Source organism: Arvicanthis niloticus, chromosome 10 (genome assembly GCF_011762505.2).
Source record: "Arvicanthis niloticus isolate mArvNil1 chromosome 10, mArvNil1.pat.X, whole genome shotgun sequence".
In the NCBI taxonomy this organism is placed as follows: domain Eukaryota; kingdom Metazoa; phylum Chordata; class Mammalia; order Rodentia; family Muridae; genus Arvicanthis; species Arvicanthis niloticus.
Genome location: NC_047667.1, coordinates 19,586,249 through 19,609,280, shown reverse-complemented (window position 1 = coordinate 19,609,280; position 23,032 = coordinate 19,586,249). Strand labels below are relative to the sequence as shown.

General features: G+C 38.6%; 1 protein-coding gene across 3 annotated transcripts in view; it reads left to right on the top strand.

Annotated features, from left to right (window-relative positions):
* The window catches only part of LOC117716415 (complement decay-accelerating factor, GPI-anchored-like), a 61,318-nt gene that overhangs the window by 10,833 nt on the left and 27,453 nt on the right, over positions 1-23,032 (top strand). Inside the window, exons 7-10 of one of the 3 annotated variants that reach the window (XM_076941098.1) lie at positions 1,447-1,689; positions 2,145-2,225; positions 2,925-2,945; positions 10,731-10,897. The exons of the other annotated variants lie outside the window; for them this stretch is intronic. Of the exons in view, the coding sequence (XP_076797213.1) occupies positions 1,447-1,689; positions 2,145-2,225; positions 2,925-2,945; positions 10,731-10,768 (383 nt within the window). The 3' untranslated portion in view covers positions 10,769-10,897. Of the gene's footprint in view, positions 1-1,446; positions 1,690-2,144; positions 2,226-2,924; positions 2,946-10,730; positions 10,898-23,032 lie in introns of those variants that run through there. 3 annotated transcript variants of the gene reach the window in all.

Here is a 23,032-nt window from a genome sequence, read left to right as displayed (position 1 = left end):
GATTTCCTGACAAAAAATAGCAATGTAAACTGAGCTGTCATGGTGCATGCCTTTAATCCTAGCACTCGCGAGACAGAGCTAGGTCGATCTCTGAGTTTAAGGTCAGTCTGGTTGATAAAACTAAACAGGGGGAATTATAGACCACAAGGTCACCAAATGCACACCTTGCTTTTGTCTTATTTGTTTTAAATTTTCTGCACACTGATGCTAAAGGTCAGTCGGCAGTGGATTGGCACTGGTATCGTTACTTCCATATATATATATATATATATATATATATATATATATATATATATATGGAGGGGGGAGCCTACAGAAGGTGGCTATCATCCTTTTGGCCATCTTGAGCCATATACCAGGATAAGAGACTTGATTACAATAGCCTACAACAGCTGAGCACACTCTGATAACATCTTGCTTTAGATAACCAGGATTTTCCCTTGGGTGTGTGAGACTTAAAGGTGTGTGACTTAAGGACGTTACTTAGAGATCTGATTTAGAGACAAGACCCAAGGGCATGATTTAAAGGCATGACTTAGAAGTGAGACATATAAAAGGCAAGAGGCAGACAGAAGAAATGAGTAGGAATTAGACATTAGATATTAGACATTAGATAGTACAACTTGAAAGTAGGAATTAGGCATTAGGAGTACAACTTGACAGTACAACTTGGAACTAGGAATTAGGTTAGAGAGTACAACTTGGAGAACAACTTGGAGTTAGGCATTAGACATTAGGCACTTAGCACTTGGAAGACGTAACTTGGAACTTGGAGGCACTAGGGACTAGTAACTAGGGACCAGGAACTCAAGACTAGGAACTTGGAGAGAAGAAGAGAGACTGAAGAATAAACGGGATTGAATCACACTCTGTCTGATCTCCATTCCTACAGTCTGTCCTCACTCTCTTTCTTGCTGAACCCTGATCTGCTGACTGGAGCAGCTTGGGGCAGTGCAGGTTCCAACACTGACAGAAAGATCTGAGACATTTCTGACCCTCAAACGAGGGTTAGCTTGGGCAGCAACATATATGATTTTATATAGGTGTATGAAATGTAGGATACAGTAATGACAGAGCATGTATTCTTCATCTTTCAGAGATTGATTTATTTTACCTTGTTGAGTGATTTTCATGAGAAATGAGACTGTTTGGAGGAATGGATAGGAATAATGAGAAAGAGGCAAAGAAGCTGATGATTATTGTCAAAACCCATGCTATAGTTACAGGACATAGCTTTATGAAACTCATTGCTGTGTACAGTTAGTATGGACAGATACAAAAATGATGCAGCAGATGAGGGATGTAATAAGGGCTGGATTTCTAAAAGTCCTATCTAGTTGTTTATGGGGAGAGAAAGAACAATCAGTGAGCAAGTAATGGCTAGGGAAGCTTTATGTGGTCAGCAAGATTTAGCTAAATTTTAACTTAACATTGTTTCCTTTATAGAGAAATCCAAGATCACAACTAAGAAACCAACAGTTAATGTTCCAAGAATCCCCTCAACGCCTCAGAAATCTACTACAGTTATAGTTCCAAGTACAAGAATCCCACCAACGCCTCAGGAACCCACTGTAGTTAATGTTCCAAGTACAAGAATCCCACCAACGCCTCAGGAACCCACTGTAGTTAATGTTCCAAGCACAAGAATCCCACCAACACCTCAGAACCTCACTACAGTTTTAGTTCCAGGTACAGGAGTTCCACCAAAACCTCATAAATCTACCAAAGCAAATATCCCATCTACAGCAGCCCTACCAACACTTCAGAAAACCCAACACAGCAATTGTCCGAGCTACAGAAATCCTATCAACACCTCAGAAAACCAACACAGCAGATGGCCCAGCTGCAGAAATCCCATCAGTACCTCAGAAAGCCAACACAGCAAAAAGTTCAGCCACAAAACCAGCAACAGCAGAGATGTCCCTCATATCAACTACTGTATCTTCACAAACCCCACCAGAAACCCAGCATCTCACCACAGTTAATTCTTCTGCTGTACAAACTGCACAAACAACCCAGGGATTTGCCACAGCAAAACCTTCATTGACACAGAATCTGCACACGTAGGCCCACCATTTCACACTTCTCAATGACCAAGGGTTTCCATAGGGTTACACAGAGATTCACTTCTGCTCATCTTACAGCAACACAGAATGTACCTGCTATGGAGACCACAGGACAGCATCCAACAAGAACATCTAAAGACAAAGAAGAGTCTAACTCAGGTCAGTGGGTTTTGTTCAGGTTTCCTGTGGGCAGGTCTAATGTTGTGATGAAGGAAATGTAACTTAAGACTACAGGGTCTAAGAGTCTCCAGCTGTTCCTTAGGCATGCACAGTATGACAAGGATGTTGATAGTCTCCTTAGAATCTGTGGAAAGGCACTTCAGTTTCTGGTAGTTTTTGTTTTGGGTGTTTTTCTTGTTTTTGAGATAATCTCATTATGTAGCCCAGGCTGGTCTTGAACTCTTGATACTCACCACCCCAGTTTCCCAGGGCTTGGATTACAGGCCTGTGCCTCCATACTTGGTTTCATAGTTTTTGATCATCTATTATATTGTCATTTGTTTTCTATGTAAGCTTTTAAAATTTGTCCCTTTTTCTCAAGTCATAACTAAATGCTTGTAACATTTGCTTTGCTGTTATGGGTTATATTGACAGTGGTAACTCTACCCAGCAGATATTATTACTGTTGATGCTGCTCAAGTAAACAATGTATGGTTGTGTTTAAATATGTATACACATGCTCACACATATAATGTATATATATATTCACATATATAATTGTGTTTTTTACTTGTGAGTAAGTTGGTTTCGAAGTTTTATGTATAACTGATTAATATATACATTTATATTAAGTTAGTAGATTAATTGGAAGTTAAAATGTAGAGTTTTATAATTCTTTTCTTCCCTTTTATTTTTTAGGTGTTGACCATTTTATATATGGTAAGTGTGACTCATGGTGAGTTAACAGAAATTGCCATCACTGTGTGAAACATAGTCCATTTTTCTAGAAGAGAATCTTGTCTTATAACTGTCTCAGGAAAACTATCAAAATGCAGTGTTTATGGGCACCTAAGGGAAGACGGGTAAATCATTTTAATCGGCTTGTTTTGTGGACACCATTAGGCATCCAATACTCTCCTTCACATTCCCAACAGTGCTGCTGTTCTAAGGTAGTCTTAGGACAGCTTCAGGTCATTTGGCCAGTCAGTCAGGTAGCACTGAGTGCCCGCTGTGTCAATATGTCATTCTAGGGACAGAAAAAGCACAAAAACAACAGTCAATAGGGTTCTTACCCAAAGAGCTTTACAGTTAACCAACTCTTTGTCCATGTTTAGGTCTCTGTTATAGAGGCCAAATGTGAGCAAGAGTCCCACTTTTAATGTAATATTTCTTTCATCTCCAGTAATAGTTTTAAGCAGAGTTCTCTTAAAATGTTTCCCTACGTGCTAATATCGTCCGTGAAGGTAAAAACCTTCTGTGTTGGGATTCCTTTTAGCATTTGGTCAATATTTTTCTTTGTACATTCTACTTACTGTTACTCATTAATAAGGTCAATAAACCCCTGAACAAAATGGTAATAGACACTGTTAAGTAGAAAAACAGCAAAGTAGCACACCAAAGTCATGTGCAACTGTAAATTCCCTTTCATGAAAAGATGTTTATTTTAAAATTTGTACTTACCAGCGATACCCCCATTTCATACATGAATGTATTAGCTAAGGGACGTGACCTGAGAACAGGTCCTCAATGTCTATTGTTACTATTACAGGTTCTTGTCATACTTAGTTTATATTTAAGATAAAGATTTATTTAGAGATATCACAGCAGAAGCAATTGCTTTTTTACATTTTCTATTTTAAATAGAAATAAATATATTCTAAGTTATGAAAAAAAAATCTCCTAATTGATTTGCCTAAATGGTGAGTTTTAACACCTGAGTTTGTAATTTTACTCAGTGATATTCAGTGCAGATTTGATATATTTGCTATTTAATATTCTTTAAAAATAAATTTACCTTTTATGGTGCTGGGGGTGTAGCTCAGGCCTTGTATATGTCAGGCACAAGCTTGGCTAATGAATTCCACTCCTCTTGTTTTACATTGGAAAGTCTTCAAGCATGCATACTTCTTTTCAGGAAGTCTGTTTAAGGGTATATTATAGTTTAGTTGTGTTCTGTCAGCTCGTTTCTGCAGTCAGATATGGCAAAAGTGTTATTTCTTAAATGTATCCTGTTACCTCACTTTAAAGATGAGATCTGTATGACAGGGAAAATGTTTGTTCATGTTTGTTTCTTTATCACGAACTGGGAGTGTTTTTAATTTTACTTTCTAGTGAGCACTTGGAGAACTGAGTGTTACTGAACCTTTTATGCATAGACATTGGTATACTTCCTTCTTCATCAGCCCCATTATTCTCACCTGGGAAAATGCCTTTGTTGACTACATGGTAATATACTAAAAGTGTGCATTTTTTCCCTTTTAATTCCCCTGAGATTGAAATCCTCAGATTTGTTAACTTGCATTATAAATGTCACTGGTGTGTGTGAGTTTTAAAGGTTGTAACTCCTGCTCTGTTAGAATCTATTCCCTAACCATCTCTCTCATTCTTATCTTGTCTCTGCCAAGAATATGTTTAAGCATCTTTTCCCTGATTAATCATGCCACATGAAACATTAATTCCACTCATACACTGTAAATCAGTCTATGTTTTCTATACACCTGTACTTTTTACATATATAAAAGTAATCTTTTTACTCTCTGGGAATAGCTCTTTCTTGGCAATATTGAAGTCACCATAGTTTTATTGCTTTTGAAGTGGACATCATCTAGAAGATAAAGAAAAAAAGAACTTGGGCTTAGGAATCAGTCAAACTTTGGTTTCAATATAGCTTTTGTGATTAGCAAATATTCAACCCAACAATTAAGTCAATCTCTCAGGTTTCACATCTATGAGACACAGTGTGTGTAAGCTTATGTATCATAAGGGACACAAGCCATCCTAGTCTAAGTAGCAAGAGATGAAGACATGAGACTCCAGGAAGTCACAGTATGGGTTCCCCATTCTTTCTCTGAGGTAGATTTATGTAGATGCCTTGAACTCATAGAGACCCACCTGAACCTTGTTTTAAGAGAAAGGTTTTATTGCTGTGGCAATGCACAACAATAATTCATGAAAAGAACATCAATGCTCAAAAAAATTCAAAAAACTATTTGCCAAGAGCCTCCTGATTGCCTAGCTCTTGATTGATTGAAAGTGATCAGCTGAGACAGAAACTCTTTGCAGTGTTTTCAGTAGTGCAGAGATGCAGCTCTAACAGAGAATCTCACAGAGATACTCCTCTTATGGAAGAATGGCATTTTTAAAAGTTAGATAATTCTCGTTGGATGTCTTCAACTTTATGATTGGGGATGTGTGAATTATTATTGCAATTGCACACATAGCTGCCCATTGACTTTTATCCTAAGTTGCATAAGTTTTCAGTTGGTGGTTGCTTGACTTTGAGCTTGTTGTTTCATAGATTACCAAGTGAATCTGAGATCATAAACAATTGCATTTATAGATAAAGGTCTTGCTTGTAACTTGAGAGTTATGCTTTTATTAGTTTCCTGGCCACGGGTTCAGTTTTTTCTCTCCTCCAGTCTTTTACCCACATTTTCATCGTTGCTTGCTGCCATGGTTTTGTTAAGCTGGCTGTGCTGGAGCCTTTAGAGAGTGTTTTTCCTAAATTTTAGTCTATTATTTTTGCCTTAAAGCTACCTGCTGAGTTTCTGAAACAAGAGAAATTCATGAAAACCATTCAATGATGTCTTTTACATTCATACTTCAGTAATAGTCCATGTGTCCAGGCATGGTGGCAAACACTAGTAATTTTAATCTCAGTACATGGGTGGTTGAGGCAAGAGGATCATGATTTGGGGCCAGCCTAGGCTATACAGCAAGGGCCTGTCACAATGGAACAAAACAACAACAACACAACCACAAGGAAGTACCCAAAGATGAAAATTGAATCATTTGGTAACCAAGTAATTCACTGACTTTATTTCAGAGGTGTATCTTTGGAGAATAAGCAATAACTTTATGAGTGTGTGTTTACTCTCCTCATTTTATAATTTCTTAATTGAAAATGACAAGCAATAAAGTTGATGAATGAGAGGTGATTATGTAGCTTCATCGAGCTGTCTTGTGCCTATCAGAGGGTTTCTCTAGTTCCCTAGAAACATTGGGTTTATATTGTAAGGTTGTGTTAGGGATGGTGGTATAAGTAAATTCGTGGTTTTGTTATTGGATTGAAATTTAAGTGATATCATCTAGTTAATGTTTTCTTCTTTACTATCCAGTGCTTATAATACATGAGCCCATTAGCCCACTGATAGTTTTCGTAAGTTAAATGTGACCCAATATCTTTGAAATTCTGATTAATTATATATTAAAATTATGGATGATATACCACATTTCTTTGTCTCACAAAATGTCTGCTGAGACAGTTGGCTTATAGTTTCTTGTAATGGCCCGCTCTGTTCTGCAGTTCATGGTCTAGCAAGAGAGAGAGTGGGGGGAAGACAGGGAAGAGACACGAAGAATAGAGACAAGCCTGAGGGTCTGTAGTCAAGTCCCGTTTACTGTCTCCTATAGACTATATTCACACCTGCTATTGACACTATTACAAGGAAATCTTGGGTATTTATAAGCACAAGCAGGAGAACACAGGTGAAGACATTTTACCACATACACCATGCACCTGGGGTCACTAAACAGTAAAGCAAGCTATGTGGGATAAACAAGATATTTATCAGAGTGTGCTTCAGCTGTTGTAGGCTGTTGAAAAATAAGTCTCTCATCAGAGTATATGGCTCTAGATGGCTGCAAAGATGATAGCTGCTTTCTGCTAAAAGTCAGCTCTCAACAGGTCCCCCTTTGAAGTTTTTTTTTCAAAAGGGAATGCTGGGAAAACTTACGGAAACCATGCCTGTCTTAGGTTGGAACAAAGGACTCCAGCCTCCCTCTCCTGTCCTTGGATACTCAACAGCCATTGGTTGAGTTCCTATCTTAGGATGGTGACCCCTCCCTTTTTAGGAGCAAGGGTCTTGATATGTTCTCTTACCTGTCGTTGACTATCCGTCTTAGTGCGTAAATTAGGGGTTAATCCTCGTCAGTCTTGATGACAGTGGTTTCAGAGTCCCTTACTTCCAGCCTGTAATATTGGACCTGTATGGGTTTCCTTTGAATAGCATCTATCTGTTGCCGTACAAAAGCCATCAGTTAGTTGAACAGCATCAACCCAAGAGACAAGAGACTTAGCAATGCCTGAATAATCAGTATAAAAGCAACACTCTTTTTTTTAAGGGCAACACACAGAAATACAGAACTTATCATAGCCTTGATCTTAACAAAACATGTAAGGAAATCTCTGTCCCTGCTCAATCAATCTCAAACCCATAAAACAACTATAATAACTGTTGTAGTGGATTTAAACAATGTACCCCACTAAATCATAAGTCAGGTAATCAAGAGTCCAATAGAGCCACCCCGGAGATGTGGGTGGTGATGTCTCCTTCAACATTGAGAACTCTCAGGTCAGGTTTGCTTGTTGATCTATTCCAGTTTAAAGGCAATTGTGAAGCATCTTCAGGTTTCCTTCATATTTCCTGCAAAGAATAAATATGCTTCTCAGGGGGGTTTCCTCCCTGGATTTGTTATTGTTGTTTATTTGTTTAATCAGTCTCTCTGGCAGCCAGCGTGCAGCATCTGCAGTTTGGGAATATACGCAGACAGAACCTCTTCCCAGGATAAGCACTGGATCTGGCCCATTCCAGGTTCCAGTTAATGGGTCTTTCCAGAGGACTGTTGCAAAAATTCTTTTTGGTATCAGGATGCCAGAATCTATCTGTAGCAGATTTCCCTTCAGAATCCAAAGTTTAAAAATTTAAAATAAAGAGTACATGATGAAGGATATTTCTGGGGCATCCCTTGATAGGATTCTGTGTGGCCTGCGTTTGGGGGCCAAAAGTGTTGAAGCCCCAGCTGCCTCACTTTGGGAGGCCTAAAATGCTGAGGCCCTCTCCACTCCACGCTTGGTGGCCACTGTATCCCGGCCCAAGCTGCCACTCTGATCTGTGGGTCAGGGTTCAGCAAGAGAGAGAGAGAGTGAGGACAAACTCAAGAACGGAGACCAGACAGAGTGTGATTCAATCCCGTTTATTCTTCAGTCTCTCTTCCTATTCCAAGTCCCAAGTCTTGAGTTCCTAGTTCCTAGTTGTACTCCTCTTGTTCTCTTCCGAGTGTCTAATGTCTACTCCTACTCCTAGTGTCTGAATCTCTGTTACTCCAAATTGTTCTCTCTAGAGCCAAGTGTCTTCTACCTAATGTCAAGTAATCTGTTGCTTTCTCTGTCTGCCTCTAGCCTTTTATATGTCTCACTTCTAAGCCACGACTTCAGGTCACACCTTTAATCATGCCCTTAGGTCTTGTCTCTAAATCTGATCTCTAAGTCACACTCTTAAATTACACATCTTTAATCTCACACACCCAAGGAAAGTCCTGAGTATCTAAAGCAAGATGTTATCAGAGTGTGCTCAGCTGTTGTTGGCTATTGTAATCCAAGTCTCATGTCAGGGTATATGGCTCAAGATGGCTGCTAAGCTGATAGCTGCTTTCTGCTAAAAGTCGGCTCCCAACATGATACCATTCCCCTTTTTAAATTTTTTCAAATTGACATTTAATGGTTTGATGTGCCCTTTCTACCATACCTTGGCCCTGTGGATTATATGGATTACCCGTTTTATATAGTATTCCCAAATTTTCACAGAATTGGTGGAAACTGGAGCTTGTATAACATGGGCCATTGTCAGTTTTTATCTGTTTAGGAACACCCAACACAGCGATTGCAGCAAGCATATGGGTGATCACATGCTTGCTTGCTTCTCCAGTTTGTAATGTCACATAAATGAAACCACTGTATATATCTACACATACATGTATATATTTTTGCTTGCCAAATTCATTATAATGAGTAACATCCATTTGCCAGAGACTGTTTGGTATCTATCAGTCCCTTCGGATTTATGCCCAAATGAGGAACTGGTAAAATTTTAACACATGATTGACATTGTTTGACAATTTGTCTACTGTGTTATCTGGTAATTTTAAACATACCTTTTAAAGTTTTAGAATTAAGGTGATGTAACTCATGAGCCTTTATGGCTGGATCCAAATTAGATTGTGAATCTGATAAAGTCACTTGGGTGGGTAAAGCCTCAGGTCCTATTTCTTGGGTTAATACTATGTGGGTGGCAGAACTGAGGTCCAGTCCTGAGCTTCCTGGTGTTGCTCAACTGAGTTCAGAAAGGGATTGGTGTTTGCTGGTATGACACTGACTACTCCATAAGCCTGTTTTGGCTTGCGTTGGTTCAGGGCCTGGAGCTGGCCCCTGTTTCCATTCCCCTGATTATGGGAAAGAGTGTTACCTTGTGCGTGTCCTTTAGACCTACAATCACTAGCCCAATGATTTCCATGTTTGCAACATGGGCAGAGCCCAGGCTGTTTTCTGGGCTGTCTCTGGCTTAACACATTTTCTACCTTGCAATCTCTTTCAAAGTGTCCAGGCTTGCCACATTTAAAACATGCCTTTCTGTCTCTACTTGCCAAAAAATCTTTTACAGATTGTCCTTGCATGGCAGCCACCATAGCTAAGCCCTGTTGGTAGGAGGGACCTATGTCAGAACAAAGTCAGATATACCCTGTAAGGTCTGTCTTTTTCCTATAGGGTCTAATGGCCACTTGGCAGGCAGGATTGGCATTTTTATATGCAAGTTGTTTCAAATCCTCAGCAAGGTTTTTCCCCAGCATCCAAGGACTTTCACTGGCTTGATTTTGGGAAGGCTTGTAAATGGCTACTCTGAGTCTGTGTGAAACAGCTGTCAGTAGAAAACACAGTTTCACAAATGTCCTCCACTAACCCCTGGCTCTTACAGTCCTACTATCTCATCTTCTGAGATGATATGTGGCCATAGAGGAAGGGTTGTGATAAAGATATCTCTTTTGCTCTTGCCATCTGCACTTTAGGCAGTTGTGAGTCAGTGTTAATCATCATCTAGATGTATCTTCTAAGCATCTTTGAAAAGAACTTGGAGCTTCCCTGATCTATGGGTCTAAAAATAGTCAATTAGGAGGCATCTTAACACTATGCTCAGTTAGCAGAACAGTAGAAGTCAGTTTTTCCTTTAGGGTCTATGACTTAGTCAGCCATGGGTGGTTGGGCTAGTTAACAGTACCAGGAACCAATTCTATCTAAAGGAAAGGCCTTAAATCCAACAAGCATTTGGTTGTCTCCACAACATTCATGCCAGTGTTGTCTCATTGGGTGCCTCTTGCCAGCTTAGTCCTTACTCCAGTTGACCTGGTCCATAACTGGGTAAGATTGTTGGTGACTTCCTTATGAATAGCATCCACAGCACCTTCAGTTGCTATAGAAGTCAGGCAGTGGGGATGAGTGGGTCAGTTGTAGCTTGATTTCTCAGTGTCTTTATGACTCACCTATATGGTGTTTTCTGAAACAGCATCTTACCATCAAGTTCAGGCAGGTAACCAAGAGAAATGAAAATGGCCTGCATTGTTTGGGGGAGTCCATGGGACTCAACTGACTTGGGGCTTTTTGTTTAATATCCTGTTATGTCTTGTACAGGGTAAATCCATTTAAACTCATTTTTATATTTGGATCTATTTTAGGAAGCCACAGAAATAGGTGGGTTTCCATGTGGACTTAAACCCCTCCTCTACCTTGGCCTTTGACTTCCTACCCTGCATTAATTCCTGAATTATTGTTTAATCTTGTTTGTACTCAACCTATCTCACTTTAATTTCAATTACTGGGATGCCATAACACCATGAATATTTGGGAGAGGGAGTGATGATCCTTGGGGCTTAGTAAAAATGGTTTGGTTGCAACAGTTTCTTTTATAAGTAGATTGGTTTATTTTGTGTGTGTTTTTCAATTCACTTGGCAACTTTTAGACTCTTCAGTGTCCTAGAAAAATCCACATTAAGATAGGTTTCCATAACTATATTTGTGGATCATAAAAGATAATTTTTCTGTCTTTGTTTAAAAACAGCTTAATGAAAATGTGTCTGGGAATGTTCTCAAGTGTCTTAGTTTCTTGAAACTTTACATCTTATTGCTCAGGGGTCTTTCACTGACTCTTATTCTTGAAGTATCTCCAATGTACTTGGCTGCTAAGAAACAAAAAGCTCTCTTTTGTACTTTGTGTCCATAATTACTGAAGTAAATTAGAATAAACTGAAGGCCCTTCATTCTCTTTGACTTAAGTTACATTTGTGTGAGCTCCTAGTTAGCTAGTTCTTCTAGTGTTTTATCCCATTGCACCCAAAAAGTTAATGTTTATCATCAGTAAATTAAATCATTTTTGATTTTAGTTTTTTCTTTAACTTTCAGGACATACATGTTTAGTAACCTTGACAGTTTTGCATGTGATGCTATTAAGCATTGGGTAGTTGACATAGCCAGTGAAGAGTTAAGAAGAAAGTATATACAACTACTGAGAATACTTCTAGTTTGTTAGAATGTCCAGGAAGAATGGGTACAATAAATTTAATAGTGTTGTTTGTTCTGCATATGCTGTCATTGTCTTCAAGGTATATTAGAAATGTTAACAAAGCAAGAAGAAAGGAGTTTGTCTGATGTAATATTCTTGATGCATATAAGTCTCTTGAAAATATTTAAAAACTAGACAAACTCACAACACTGTATGGACTCTTTTTTAAAAATTGTGAGAAAGTGTAGAAAATTTTCAGGCTAGGGTGGTAACATTGTGAGCGGGAAATCATGATTATTTTAGGCTAGAGGTATCCTGTTAGTCTAGCTTACAATGAAAATAGGAAGCTAAAGACACTGATTAGACTGTAAAAGTTAAACTGAGTCTCCAAATGAAATTTCCTTTCTTGTAAGCAGAATTGCCACAGAGGTGGAACATTCTAATTTAACCCTTGACCTGAAGGCATTTTCATTTCTACCCTCCATAAAAATGAATTGGCAAAATGTTATAAAGGAAGAGTATGGTAACAAAGAATCAGTGGGATGGGAAAATAGCTCACTTGGCACAGTGCTTGCCCCAGGAGCCTAAATCGCTGGGCTTCTTCCTTAGCACACATTTATAATCCCAGTACATGGGAGATGAAGGCAGGAAGATCAGAAATTCAAGGTCATTCTGGGTTACCTAGTGAGTTTCAGGCCAGATTGGAATACCTGAGACTCTGTAGTAAGGAACAAACATTATAGATGGATGGAATGATAAAGATAGAATGGTAGATAGGTAGGTAGGTAGATAGATAGATAGATAGATAGATAGATATGAGGAATGTTGAGCCTTTTGACATAGTTGATGGCAAATGAAGATGATGTGGTTGGATACCACCTCTATTAACCCGCCTTTAAACACACAGATCTGAGTCAGGAATAGTTACCTGCTTTTAAGAAGGGTATGCTACAGTTTGCTCTCAGGGAAATCTTGTTTTGTTTTCACCAGTAAAAATGCTTTAGGAAGGTGTTTTCATTGACTGGTCATTTGTATAATAGTGTTTGGTGGTATTGTAACATCTACATATAAACAGATTTTGTACTTCTGATGTGACACGTTCATAGCCAAATTGTAAATCTTATTCTTTTGTAACATCAACATAAACCTATTTATATTTATTTATATCAGTGAACATTTTGGGTTTTAAATGTATATTAAGAAGATGTGTAATGAAAATAATTTCCTTTGAGTAGAAATAAATAAATATAATGTTTTCTATAATATTTGAATGTCTTAAATGTGAATTTTTTTATTTCTTCATAAGAGATTTCTTTTCATCTTAAGTATTAAGAATGTTGTCTTTTGACTATCTCCATGTGAATTACTTTCAGTTCCGTTGAATTTGTACATGCCCTGGCATGTCATCTACCATTTTTCTGGTATCAATTCACCAAAAGATAACCATATTAACATGTAGGCTTGAATATAGTTTTTACATTTTCAGTTGTATTTTAAATATGGACTTAATATACATGCAATGAAACTAACATTATTATTCCATTGTTCATCTATTTTGTTGGTCTTGGTGTTGAATTACTTCAAAAAAATCCACATGCAAAGAATGTAATATTAAAATTGGGTAAATGGTATATTATTTCTGGTGAACCACAGCCATCAGAATTAGTTTCTAAGGATAGGGACTTATGTTCACTTACACTTGCAAGTGTTAAGTTTGCTTGATACTTCCTAGAATGGCAGAAATAACAGTAATTCAGTTATTCAGAAACTTTTCAGAGTGCCCACATGCATGTGCTACCTTACTCTAGTGCTGAGGTTAAGATGATCACAATGTAATGCTTGTCCTCAAGTCATTTGTAGTTTAACAGCAAAGGACTATAAACTTACAGAGAGTAAAATATAGCATCTGTGCAGGGCAGAATGAGTACTTAAGTTGTATTTTTGAAATGGGTGGGTTCTAGGTAGGAAGGGATTCAAGATTGGATTCTCAGAGAAAACAGATAAGATCATGATGGCTAGACTGTGGATGCTGGCCCAGTATGACAGGCTTAGGAGCAGACCACAGTGCCTTGTGTGTTCACTGGAGGGGTTAAGATTTTTCAATTCCACATTTTGCAGTCCTACCTGATCAAGTTGAAAGATAATGAGGGTAGGTTTACAATCACAAATATTTTAGATCTTGAGAAATACTGAACTCTGATAATATACTCTTAGATTTTTTTGAGGCAAGATCTCAGTGTCAAAGTTACAATCTCTCTGCTTCAGCACCCTAAATACTAGGGTTAAAGGCATTCAAAATTAGGTCTGTCTTCAGCCATACGTAAATATCCATGAGTAAATAAAAATTGAACATGATTATGTTGAAGCATCTCACACTTTTCTGAAATTCAGTAACAATTTTATTGAGCACCATGAGTCTTTAAGGATGAATGAAAACAGTGAAAAGCTGGATAACAGCGTTGTCTGCTGAACTCAATGCAGGAAGACACCATAAATAATGTAGTCCATTCTCTCTAAGTGGCCTTAGGGGCTACTATGTGTCATCATTGTGAACAAAGTGTATGTATAAAGTTGCTAATATTTCTATTAACTGTGTTAACTAATTTTCCCCCTGAAGGACTTGTTGCTGTTACTGTAACGATTGATATCATAATTATAATCATAACTCTTTGGACAAATTTAAATTCAAAAAGAAGCTCTGACTTCCAAGGCAAGAAGAAGAAGGATTCCTCAGAGTCAGAAGAGAGAGCAACAATCCACTCTTCATCTTTTCAACCTGTTTGAGTGTGTGCTCTATGAATTAGACAATGGGTGCTCACATTGTGAGGTTGATCTTTATTCATACTCCTGATTCAAAAGCTTCTATGGTCTGGAAAGATCCCAAGGCTCACCCAGAGATAATGCTTTACTAGCTCTCTGGGAGGCCCTTTGTGAATATATGTTGGCCTACGGAATTTATAATTATCACACACACACACACACACACACACACACACACACACACACACACACACACCACAGTTATGTTTGTGTGTAGTCTACCTTGAAAACTCCAGTTAAAATGAGCACCTAAAGACTATTTCCAAATGCCTTTCTTCATTGAACGAAATTCGGATTCAGAAATAGCTGGTTCCAAAATGGAATCAGGAAAAATAAATGAACATGAGAGGTCTTTCAAGAAAGAAAAGGGGCTGGGCATGTGGCCCACTTGGCAGTGGTGCAGAGCAGCCATGTCAGCTTTGTGGACAGGGTCCTGAGGGGGAAAGATTGGGATGGAAAAGATACAGAGAAAGGAGAGAGCCGAAGGCTTGGGTGGGAAGCTGCAGGGGCTGGTTTGCCTGGTTACTGAGTTTAACTACAGGGCTCTTTTTAATGCCCCCTGGAATAGGGAAACAGAGAACAGTTGATCAGGAAAGAAAAGTAGATAGCAGAAACACAGGAACTCACCATATCTCAAGTTCCCCTTTAGCGAGGTACATTCTGGGCTGGCAAATAAAGCATTGGACAAGTACACATTGGGGAAATGTCACATGCAAATTTCCAGACTCCAGCCCTCTAGGCCCTGGTGCTAGTACTCAGCTGACCGTTTCTGATGTGACCATGGCTAGAAGAGGGGCAGAATGCCCACACTCCACCATCAGGGCCTCTGGCAGAGTGCTTGTCTAGCCTGCATGAAACCCATGGTTTCATCCTCTGTGCCATATAAATTGGGTGCAGTGGCACATACACTCAGAAGGTGGAAGCAGGAGTATTTGAAGTTTGAGATCATCAATTACATAGAGAGTTTGAGGCAAGACTGTGTACATGAGAACTTTTCCCTTGTTTTTAATGAAAGTGAGTGGGTGTGGCAGGGATGAATGAGGAATGAAGCAATCCCAGAACCCAAAAGCTAGAAGTTTTGGGGAGGGTGGTGTGGTGGGAGGACTAAAACTCTAAGACCTAGTGAAGACAAAATAATGAGTATCAATGATATAATAGAAGACACCACTCTGTGAAAAGCCTAGCAGTAAAGATGGTTTGCAACTTTAATCATAATTCACAAATCCATGAAAAGGTAGAAATTATTTATCCTGGTTCAATAACCTCTGCATTAATTCAACAATTTTATTTCATGTGAGGGTTTTTTTTTCTTTTTTTTTTTTGCTAGTTGTCCCTTTGTAGCCCAGGCTGCCCTGGTATTCACTGTCTCACTTTGTAGTTGAGATAGGTTCTTACTTTGTAGCTTAGGTTGGCCTCAAACATTCAGTAACCCTTATTTCAACACCCAAGTGCTAGGATAATAGGTATAATCTAGTATGCTTTACAAGAATTGAAGTTTTATTTAAAAGCTGTTCAGAATAATAGAAGAAATGACATTGGTTCTTGCACACTCAGAAAGTACATCTAAACTTAGAGTGAGACAGAGACAGAGAGAGGACAGACCAATAACCCTCATAAATGTAAGATAAAAACCTTAACCAAACTTTAGCAAATCACATCAAATTGTAAAGCTGTGTTCTCCAGGGATGCTCTGTGCAGCCATGGACCAAATACTTGTAGTAAGACCTAAGGTGGGAGGAGTAAGGAAAGGCAGAGGAGGAGTAAGAACAGGAAGAGGAGAAGGTAGAAGAGGAGCTAGGAGATGAGGGATAACAAGAGGAGGCCATGGAGGCAGATGTTTGCTTGTCTCTAGCAGTGAAAGGTAGTTGGTATATCTAGGTTGGGTATTGGGTTACCCCTCTGATTGTATGAGCATTTCATTATTGATCATTACCAAATTTATAAGGTCTTTGGATAATCTAAGCATTAGAGTCCCATTTGTCCTGAGCCCATGTGTTGGTGGGATGGCCTGGGCAATGCCTGGCCTTGTGGACACATCTTGAAAGATTGGCAGAGCCATCTCCCACGATGGCATCTCATGGGTGGCAGGGCTGCTGTTTCTGGCTGGCCATTTCTAGCTGCAGTGCTCATGTGGCATCTGGCCACACAACATGGCGGCTGAGCTAGGCAGAGACACTGTAGCTTATATAGTCGGCCTGACCAGCAAGAGTTTGTAAATATTTACTACAACAAAGTGGCATCCCACATTGGGCACCAATATGTTACAGTAAATCTCTGACCCAAATAAAGGAAAACACAACTCAATATTTATAGATATAAGCTGCATGCCTATATTGGGCAGATGTCCCATTACACTTCTCTATTCCCCAGCTATGAGATCCCTTATAACCTGTGGTTTTTCCAGGCCACATGCTTCTCCTCCATTGTCCTTCCACCTCCTGCTCTTCCATCAACTTTCAACTCTTCACCTTCCTCTCCCATCGACTTCCTCTTCAGTCAACCTCTTCTTCCTCATGCCTCCCCTAAGCCATTTTCTCCACCTCCCTTTCTGCTGCCCAATCACTGGCTCTAGCCTTTATTTTACAAATTATGGTTGACAGAAGGTTTACAAGAAGTCACCTGTGTACTGACTTACTCCTTCTCTGCAGCCCCTCCCAGGAAAGTGGAACTAGCATCAAAATACAAGGCTGTTGCTATCCACAACACATACTCTTACATCCCCGTTGATGAGACAGCCACGTACGTTTGTGATGAGCACTCGGTTCAGTTTGCACAGCAACAGAACTGCTTAATGACAGGGCCCCATTATTAGCATCCATGTAGTCTATAGGAAAATGTCATAATTCATGATCAAGTGCGGTTCATTCAAAAATGAAAGTTCATTTTAATCTAAAAATCATTCAGTGTAATTTACCATGTTGATGAATAATGAAAGAAAGAGTTATATAATCATTTCAATAAACATAAAAATCATCTAAGTCACTATCAATTCACAATGAAATCCAACTAAATGGAAAACTTCTTTTAAAAATCATATTTTTATTAAACCTAAAACTCTCAGGATATCAGTGCAGCTTATAACCAACATATGCATTACAGATGAGAGTGTTCACATTTGGAGGAGGAGGGACTCAATCTTTGAACTTTCCACAACATCTCAAATCAGGTAGGCTACTGAAGAAATTAGAAACTTTGTATGCTATTCTACTCACAGGTGTAGACTTAGCAATTTCTTCCAATTCTTACCAATGATAATGATTCAATTTTTTAGAAATCCTGTGGATTTAAGTAACACACACACACATACACACGCATGCGCGTGCACCTCGTACATACAACTTAATAAAATTTTGATGTTAATTTTTAGTTTTAAATTATATTCCATTTTTATTTTTGAGAATGATCCATTTTCTCTCTCATACATAAATCCTAATTCAGAGCTTAGATTTGTGTATTTGTCCCAGAGTCCAGAATCTACACAACTGCTGCTGGGTTTGGGGATGCCTTGATGGAGTGGGATAGCATAACAGGAGAGATGGGAGCAGAGAAGGGGGAATTTGGAGGGAGAAAATGTAAGTAGAGATAGGTATGGTGGGAAGTGGAGACATGGGGGACAGGAGGGCCAGTCAAAACTAAAGATGTATGAAAACACAGAAACTTACTATTTTGTAAGCTAAAAATATGTTAAAAATATGTTAAAGCAGATAAGGGAGATACTCAGCACAACTGGGTAAAACTGTACCCAGAAGCCAAAGTTACCAAACAAAACCCCAGGTCCAGATGTGAGACACTTCCTTTTTGTTTTTGAAGCATGGTTTCTCTGTGTATCCCTGGTTGTCCTGGATCTTACTCTGTAGACAAGCTGGCCTTGAACTCACAGAGAATCATCTGCCTCAGCCTCCCAGGTGCTGGGATTAAAGGTGTGCACCACCACCACTTGGCTGTGAGACACTATCTTAGACTAAAGGCCCCAGAGTATGTGATCTTGTTACACTTCTTGATTGCACACCAGAACTGGCTGATAAGATCCTACCTTTGAAGAAATCACACACTTTGTTGCAAGGTACAGAGAAACCAATCTGGAACTGAGCTGGAAGCTTCCACCATGGAGGTAGCATTCACAGTGTGGAAGATGCCATACAGGCCATTGTGAAAATGCCTAAGTGGTCTGGTCAAACTGTGAATCTTATATTCCATACCACCACACTGACAGGCAAGATGTACCGATGTGTACAATGCTGACACTCCTGTATGGGGCATAACCAATTGCTCTATGATTGGATCTGAGATCACTTCACAGAGAAAATTGATAGTTTGTACTGTAAACTGGTTGAAAGCTCTTGCCTGTGGAGGCTATAAGCCTGGTAGGGAATTCACTACTGTTGTTCAGTTACATTGACACAGCATCAAACTGCCTTCTGGCACTCATATTTATACCATGGACATTCTCAGCCTTAACCAGAGAAGTCACTTCAAAGTGTGCCAGGAGTCAAGACTTCCTTCTTCCTGAGAGCAAGTGTCTGTTAAGTAAATAGCCTGAGTTAAGGAATACTCTTAAGAAATGCTCTTCTGCCTGAGAGCAAATGTCAGATAAGTAAACAGTCTGAGTTAAGGAAGACCTTATTGCCTTCCTGCCTGGGAGAGAAAATTAGCAACTGGAGCCTTAAAAATGTTTTATTGCCCTCCTGCTCATGAGAATGTTTGAAATAAGTGGTTTGGGATAAGGAATGCTTGCAAACTTAACAATTACAGGATGGCCCTGAATCCTGACCCTCCTGCCTGCTTGCTTTTATAACAGCAACCTGAACAATAAAGTTGAACCACTCAGTCAGACATCCAGACTTGTGCTTCTTATTGTGTGTCTTGTCCTATCATTCTTTTGCCCCCTTCCCTAGGGTCTCCTTGAATCCCTGTGGGCCCTGGCACTTGACACCCAATGTCTGGCCCTTTGGTTTGGCGGTCCTATCAAAGGTTGATTCCACAAGGACAGCCCTCAAGTATAGGATTGAGGCTTCTTCAGAGAGATGAGAGAAGATCCCCATTGTGATCACCACAGTCACCTGCCTTTGAGATTGATTTGGTGAAGGTAAGAAAAGTGAGGCAAGTCTAGTAGAAATATTAAGCAAACATGATTTGCTCTTAAAGGGTCTCAGAGTCCCTCAAGGCTCCAGGAGTATGGGTTAACAAAAAACGATCTTTAAAAATTCTTTGATTTTATTGGTGTTGTTTCCTCAAGAGGGAACTATTGATGACAAAATGCTACACCTCCTAAGGAGGAGATGAAAAGTTAGACCTTGAAAATGAAAGAGAGAAAGGGCTAAAGCAGTTGTCTGTCAGGCATGTTAGCAAAAAGAAAAGCAAAAGCCTATTTGAGAGCCCTCCTGGGAGCAGGAGAGATTCAGGAGAAGGCCTGGCTCCTACTGGAGAGATTCTTAGTTGTGCTTTCTCTGTCTATTTTCTGTCCTTGGCACACCAATTTGTCCATGTGTGTCAATTGTCTGTGTTTTGTTGTTTGAATGATTGTTGTTCTATGTTTCCTGTTCAAAAGAAAAAATGGTTAAAACTTCTGGCTATTTGTCACTTGAGTTACCTTAAAACTTGCTTAAAAGGCAATCTCAATTTACACAACAGAAGCTGATAGATAAGTTACCCTGCTCTGTGGGTAGTAGTAAGGCACAGCAGAAGGAACCCTGGTAGGAGTGATTACTTGCATAAGCTGCTCTTGCAGGGGCCTGCAACTTTTTGGCTTCTATGGCAAAAGAATTGATGGGTTTTTTTTTTTTTTTTTCCCTAGAATAATCTCCATGACAGTGTTTATTGGTTTATTGGGTTCAAATGACAAAGTGCTTTTCTCTTGAAATTACAGCTAGAAAAAGTAAGAAAATTTGTTTGGATAAAATATATAATATGTACATCTACTTCACTTTTGTTTGAGTGCTTTTAAAAATATTAAAATGTTCCACATGTCTTGGTTATACATTGTTAGCCTATAAGTTATTGGGTATGATTAAAAAGTTGCAATTTTGGTAACAGAAAGCTGAATGAAAACTGATATCTCAGGGTTGGAGTCCTTCAGAAACCAGATGTATAAAAGATAAGATTTAAAATATCTCTTTAATGAGATATTAAATGCTGCACTATCATACATTCATATATAAGAACTGGCAGCCAAAACTTTGTAAGATAAAAGTAATACACTTGGTTAATTTTAGAAAAAAAATAGATTGCTTGCATTGTTAAAATTGGTTTTGTTTCCCAAAGTTATGGTTATACTCTAATATTGCAAATGAAACTTAAATATATATAGTTAAAATTCCAGTATTCCATTGGCTGCAGTTGGCAGTTCAAGTGCAATGTCGAGAATTTTTGACTCACCCATGCTTGAGGTTGAGAAGAGGATATAGCAGGTAGAGATGATTGCAAGAGTAATAAGAATTAAAAACACAGGCAGTGGTGGCACAGACCTTTAATCCCAGCACTTGGGAGGCAGAGGCAGGCAGATTTTTGAGTTCAAGGCCAGCCTGGTCTACAGAGTGAGTTTCAGGATAGCCAGGGCTACACAGAGAAACCCTGTCTTGGAAAAAAAAAAAAAAAAAGATTTAAAAACAGCTGTGGCACAGTACAGGCCTGCTGCCACTTTTATTAGATACAATGGTAGAGGCACATTCAGCACCTCCACCACCATCCACCAAGATTAAAAAAAATATATCAGTGGGAGTTTTATCTGGGATCATATAAGGGCCTGATAAACAGTTCCTTTTGTTACTCAATTGGCTTATAAGTATGCTAATGTGGCCAGATACACAGGTATCTTGCCATACAAAGCAAAGGCAGACTTATCTGGATACATTCATCTTTGTTGAAATTTGGCCCTCATACAGTGTCTGACTATGGCTGCTGTCTTACAAGGGACAGCTGTGTAAGCAATGCTTTCACAGAAGTGAAGGGATAAAAGATGTTTTAAATGTAGAAATTTGGGTCATTTTACAAATGATTGTCTGAAGAACACAAGTACTACCAGACTGTTTAAGGCCCACATTAAGAACATTTACACTTGACTAAAGACAAAGCTCAATATGGGTTCAGCAGAAGCCTGTGTCATTTCTTTTGTCATGATCATACTGACCAGCCCCTAGAAAAGATATTTTCCAGACCCTAGGAAAGAGGGGTCAGTCTTAGAGCCAAAGACATTCACAACAGACAGCTTATGGGCAAGAAGTTACAGATAAATATTATGCTGGAGAAATTAAAATTATGCCTGCTTCCCTCCATGATAGCTGTGCCTGCTAATTAAAGAATTACTCAAAGAGTAGAGAGGACAAGATTGGCCTTCAACTTGGCCTTTATCTGATACACTCACTCAGCTACAAGAGATAGGTTATTCCATTAGTCCAAAACAAAGTTCAAACTTAAGATTTATGAAGCTTTTGGGACATTATAACCTGATTTGTCTACTGCAGCTTCCATTCCAGGAAATGCATATAAAATTATTATAGTTTTAGAAGATTGTTTTTATATTATTCCTTTACATCTTGATGATTGTTAAGAGGTTTGCATTTAGCATATTTTTCGTAAATTTTGAGAGCATATGAAGCGATATCTTTGAAGAGTTTTGCCTCAAGGAATGGCTAATAGTCCTTCATTATATAAAACATTTGTTGTTGCTTTAAAACAAAAAGTTAGGAGTTTGAATCTTTCAGTGTCTATTATTCATGTATGGTATTTTATTAGCTGATCCTTCTACAGGAGTTTTAGTGCAAGCCTTTACTCTCATACAACAAGCTTTAAAATTTTGGGGAGTGATTGTTGCTCCAGTAAATATTCAAAGGCAATATCTTTTTAATATTTGAGGCACCAGTTATATTCCTAAACAAATTGTGGCACAGAATATTCAAAAAGAAAAGATAGTTTACTTACTTTAAATTATCCTCAAAAGCTTCTAGGAGATATAAATTGGCTAACACTTCACCTTAAGCTCAACACAGAAGGACTAAAACTTCTGTTTGATGTTCTCAAGGGGGATGCAAATCCTAATTCCCCTCAACAATTAGCTGATGAAGGAGGAATACATTTGCAGAAAGTAGAGGAAGCTGTTAGTTATCAATAGATACATTATACAGACTGACCAATTGTTGGCTGTTTTACAGCAGATCTTTGGCAAAAGAGATCATTAATGTAGATTCATATTTCTTTATTTCCAAAGAAAGTTTTAACACCCTGTTCTGAAGCTGTTGCTATGTTAATACAGAATTGTAGGTCAGGATCACAAAGGTATTTTGAGAAAGAACTTAATGAAATATTCCTTATTCCAAACAGCAATTAAATTGGTTATTAAAAAAATACTGATATTTGGCCTATCACATGACCAACATTTTAGACAAATTTATTTGATAATCATTATTCAAAAGACAAGTTGTTACAATTTTCCTTTATGCACGCTTTTGTATTTCCTATAAATTTACACATGCAGCCCATAGAAAATGTGTTTACTGTATTTAAAGACAGCTCATCTAATGGGAAGACAGTATATGTAATTAGATCATATGTTCATTCTCCTGAGTTTCCCCCTGCTTCAGCACAAATCATTGAATTGTGTGCTGTAGCCACTGTTTGAAGTGATGAATAATAAAACTTTCAATTTGTATAGTCATAGCCAGT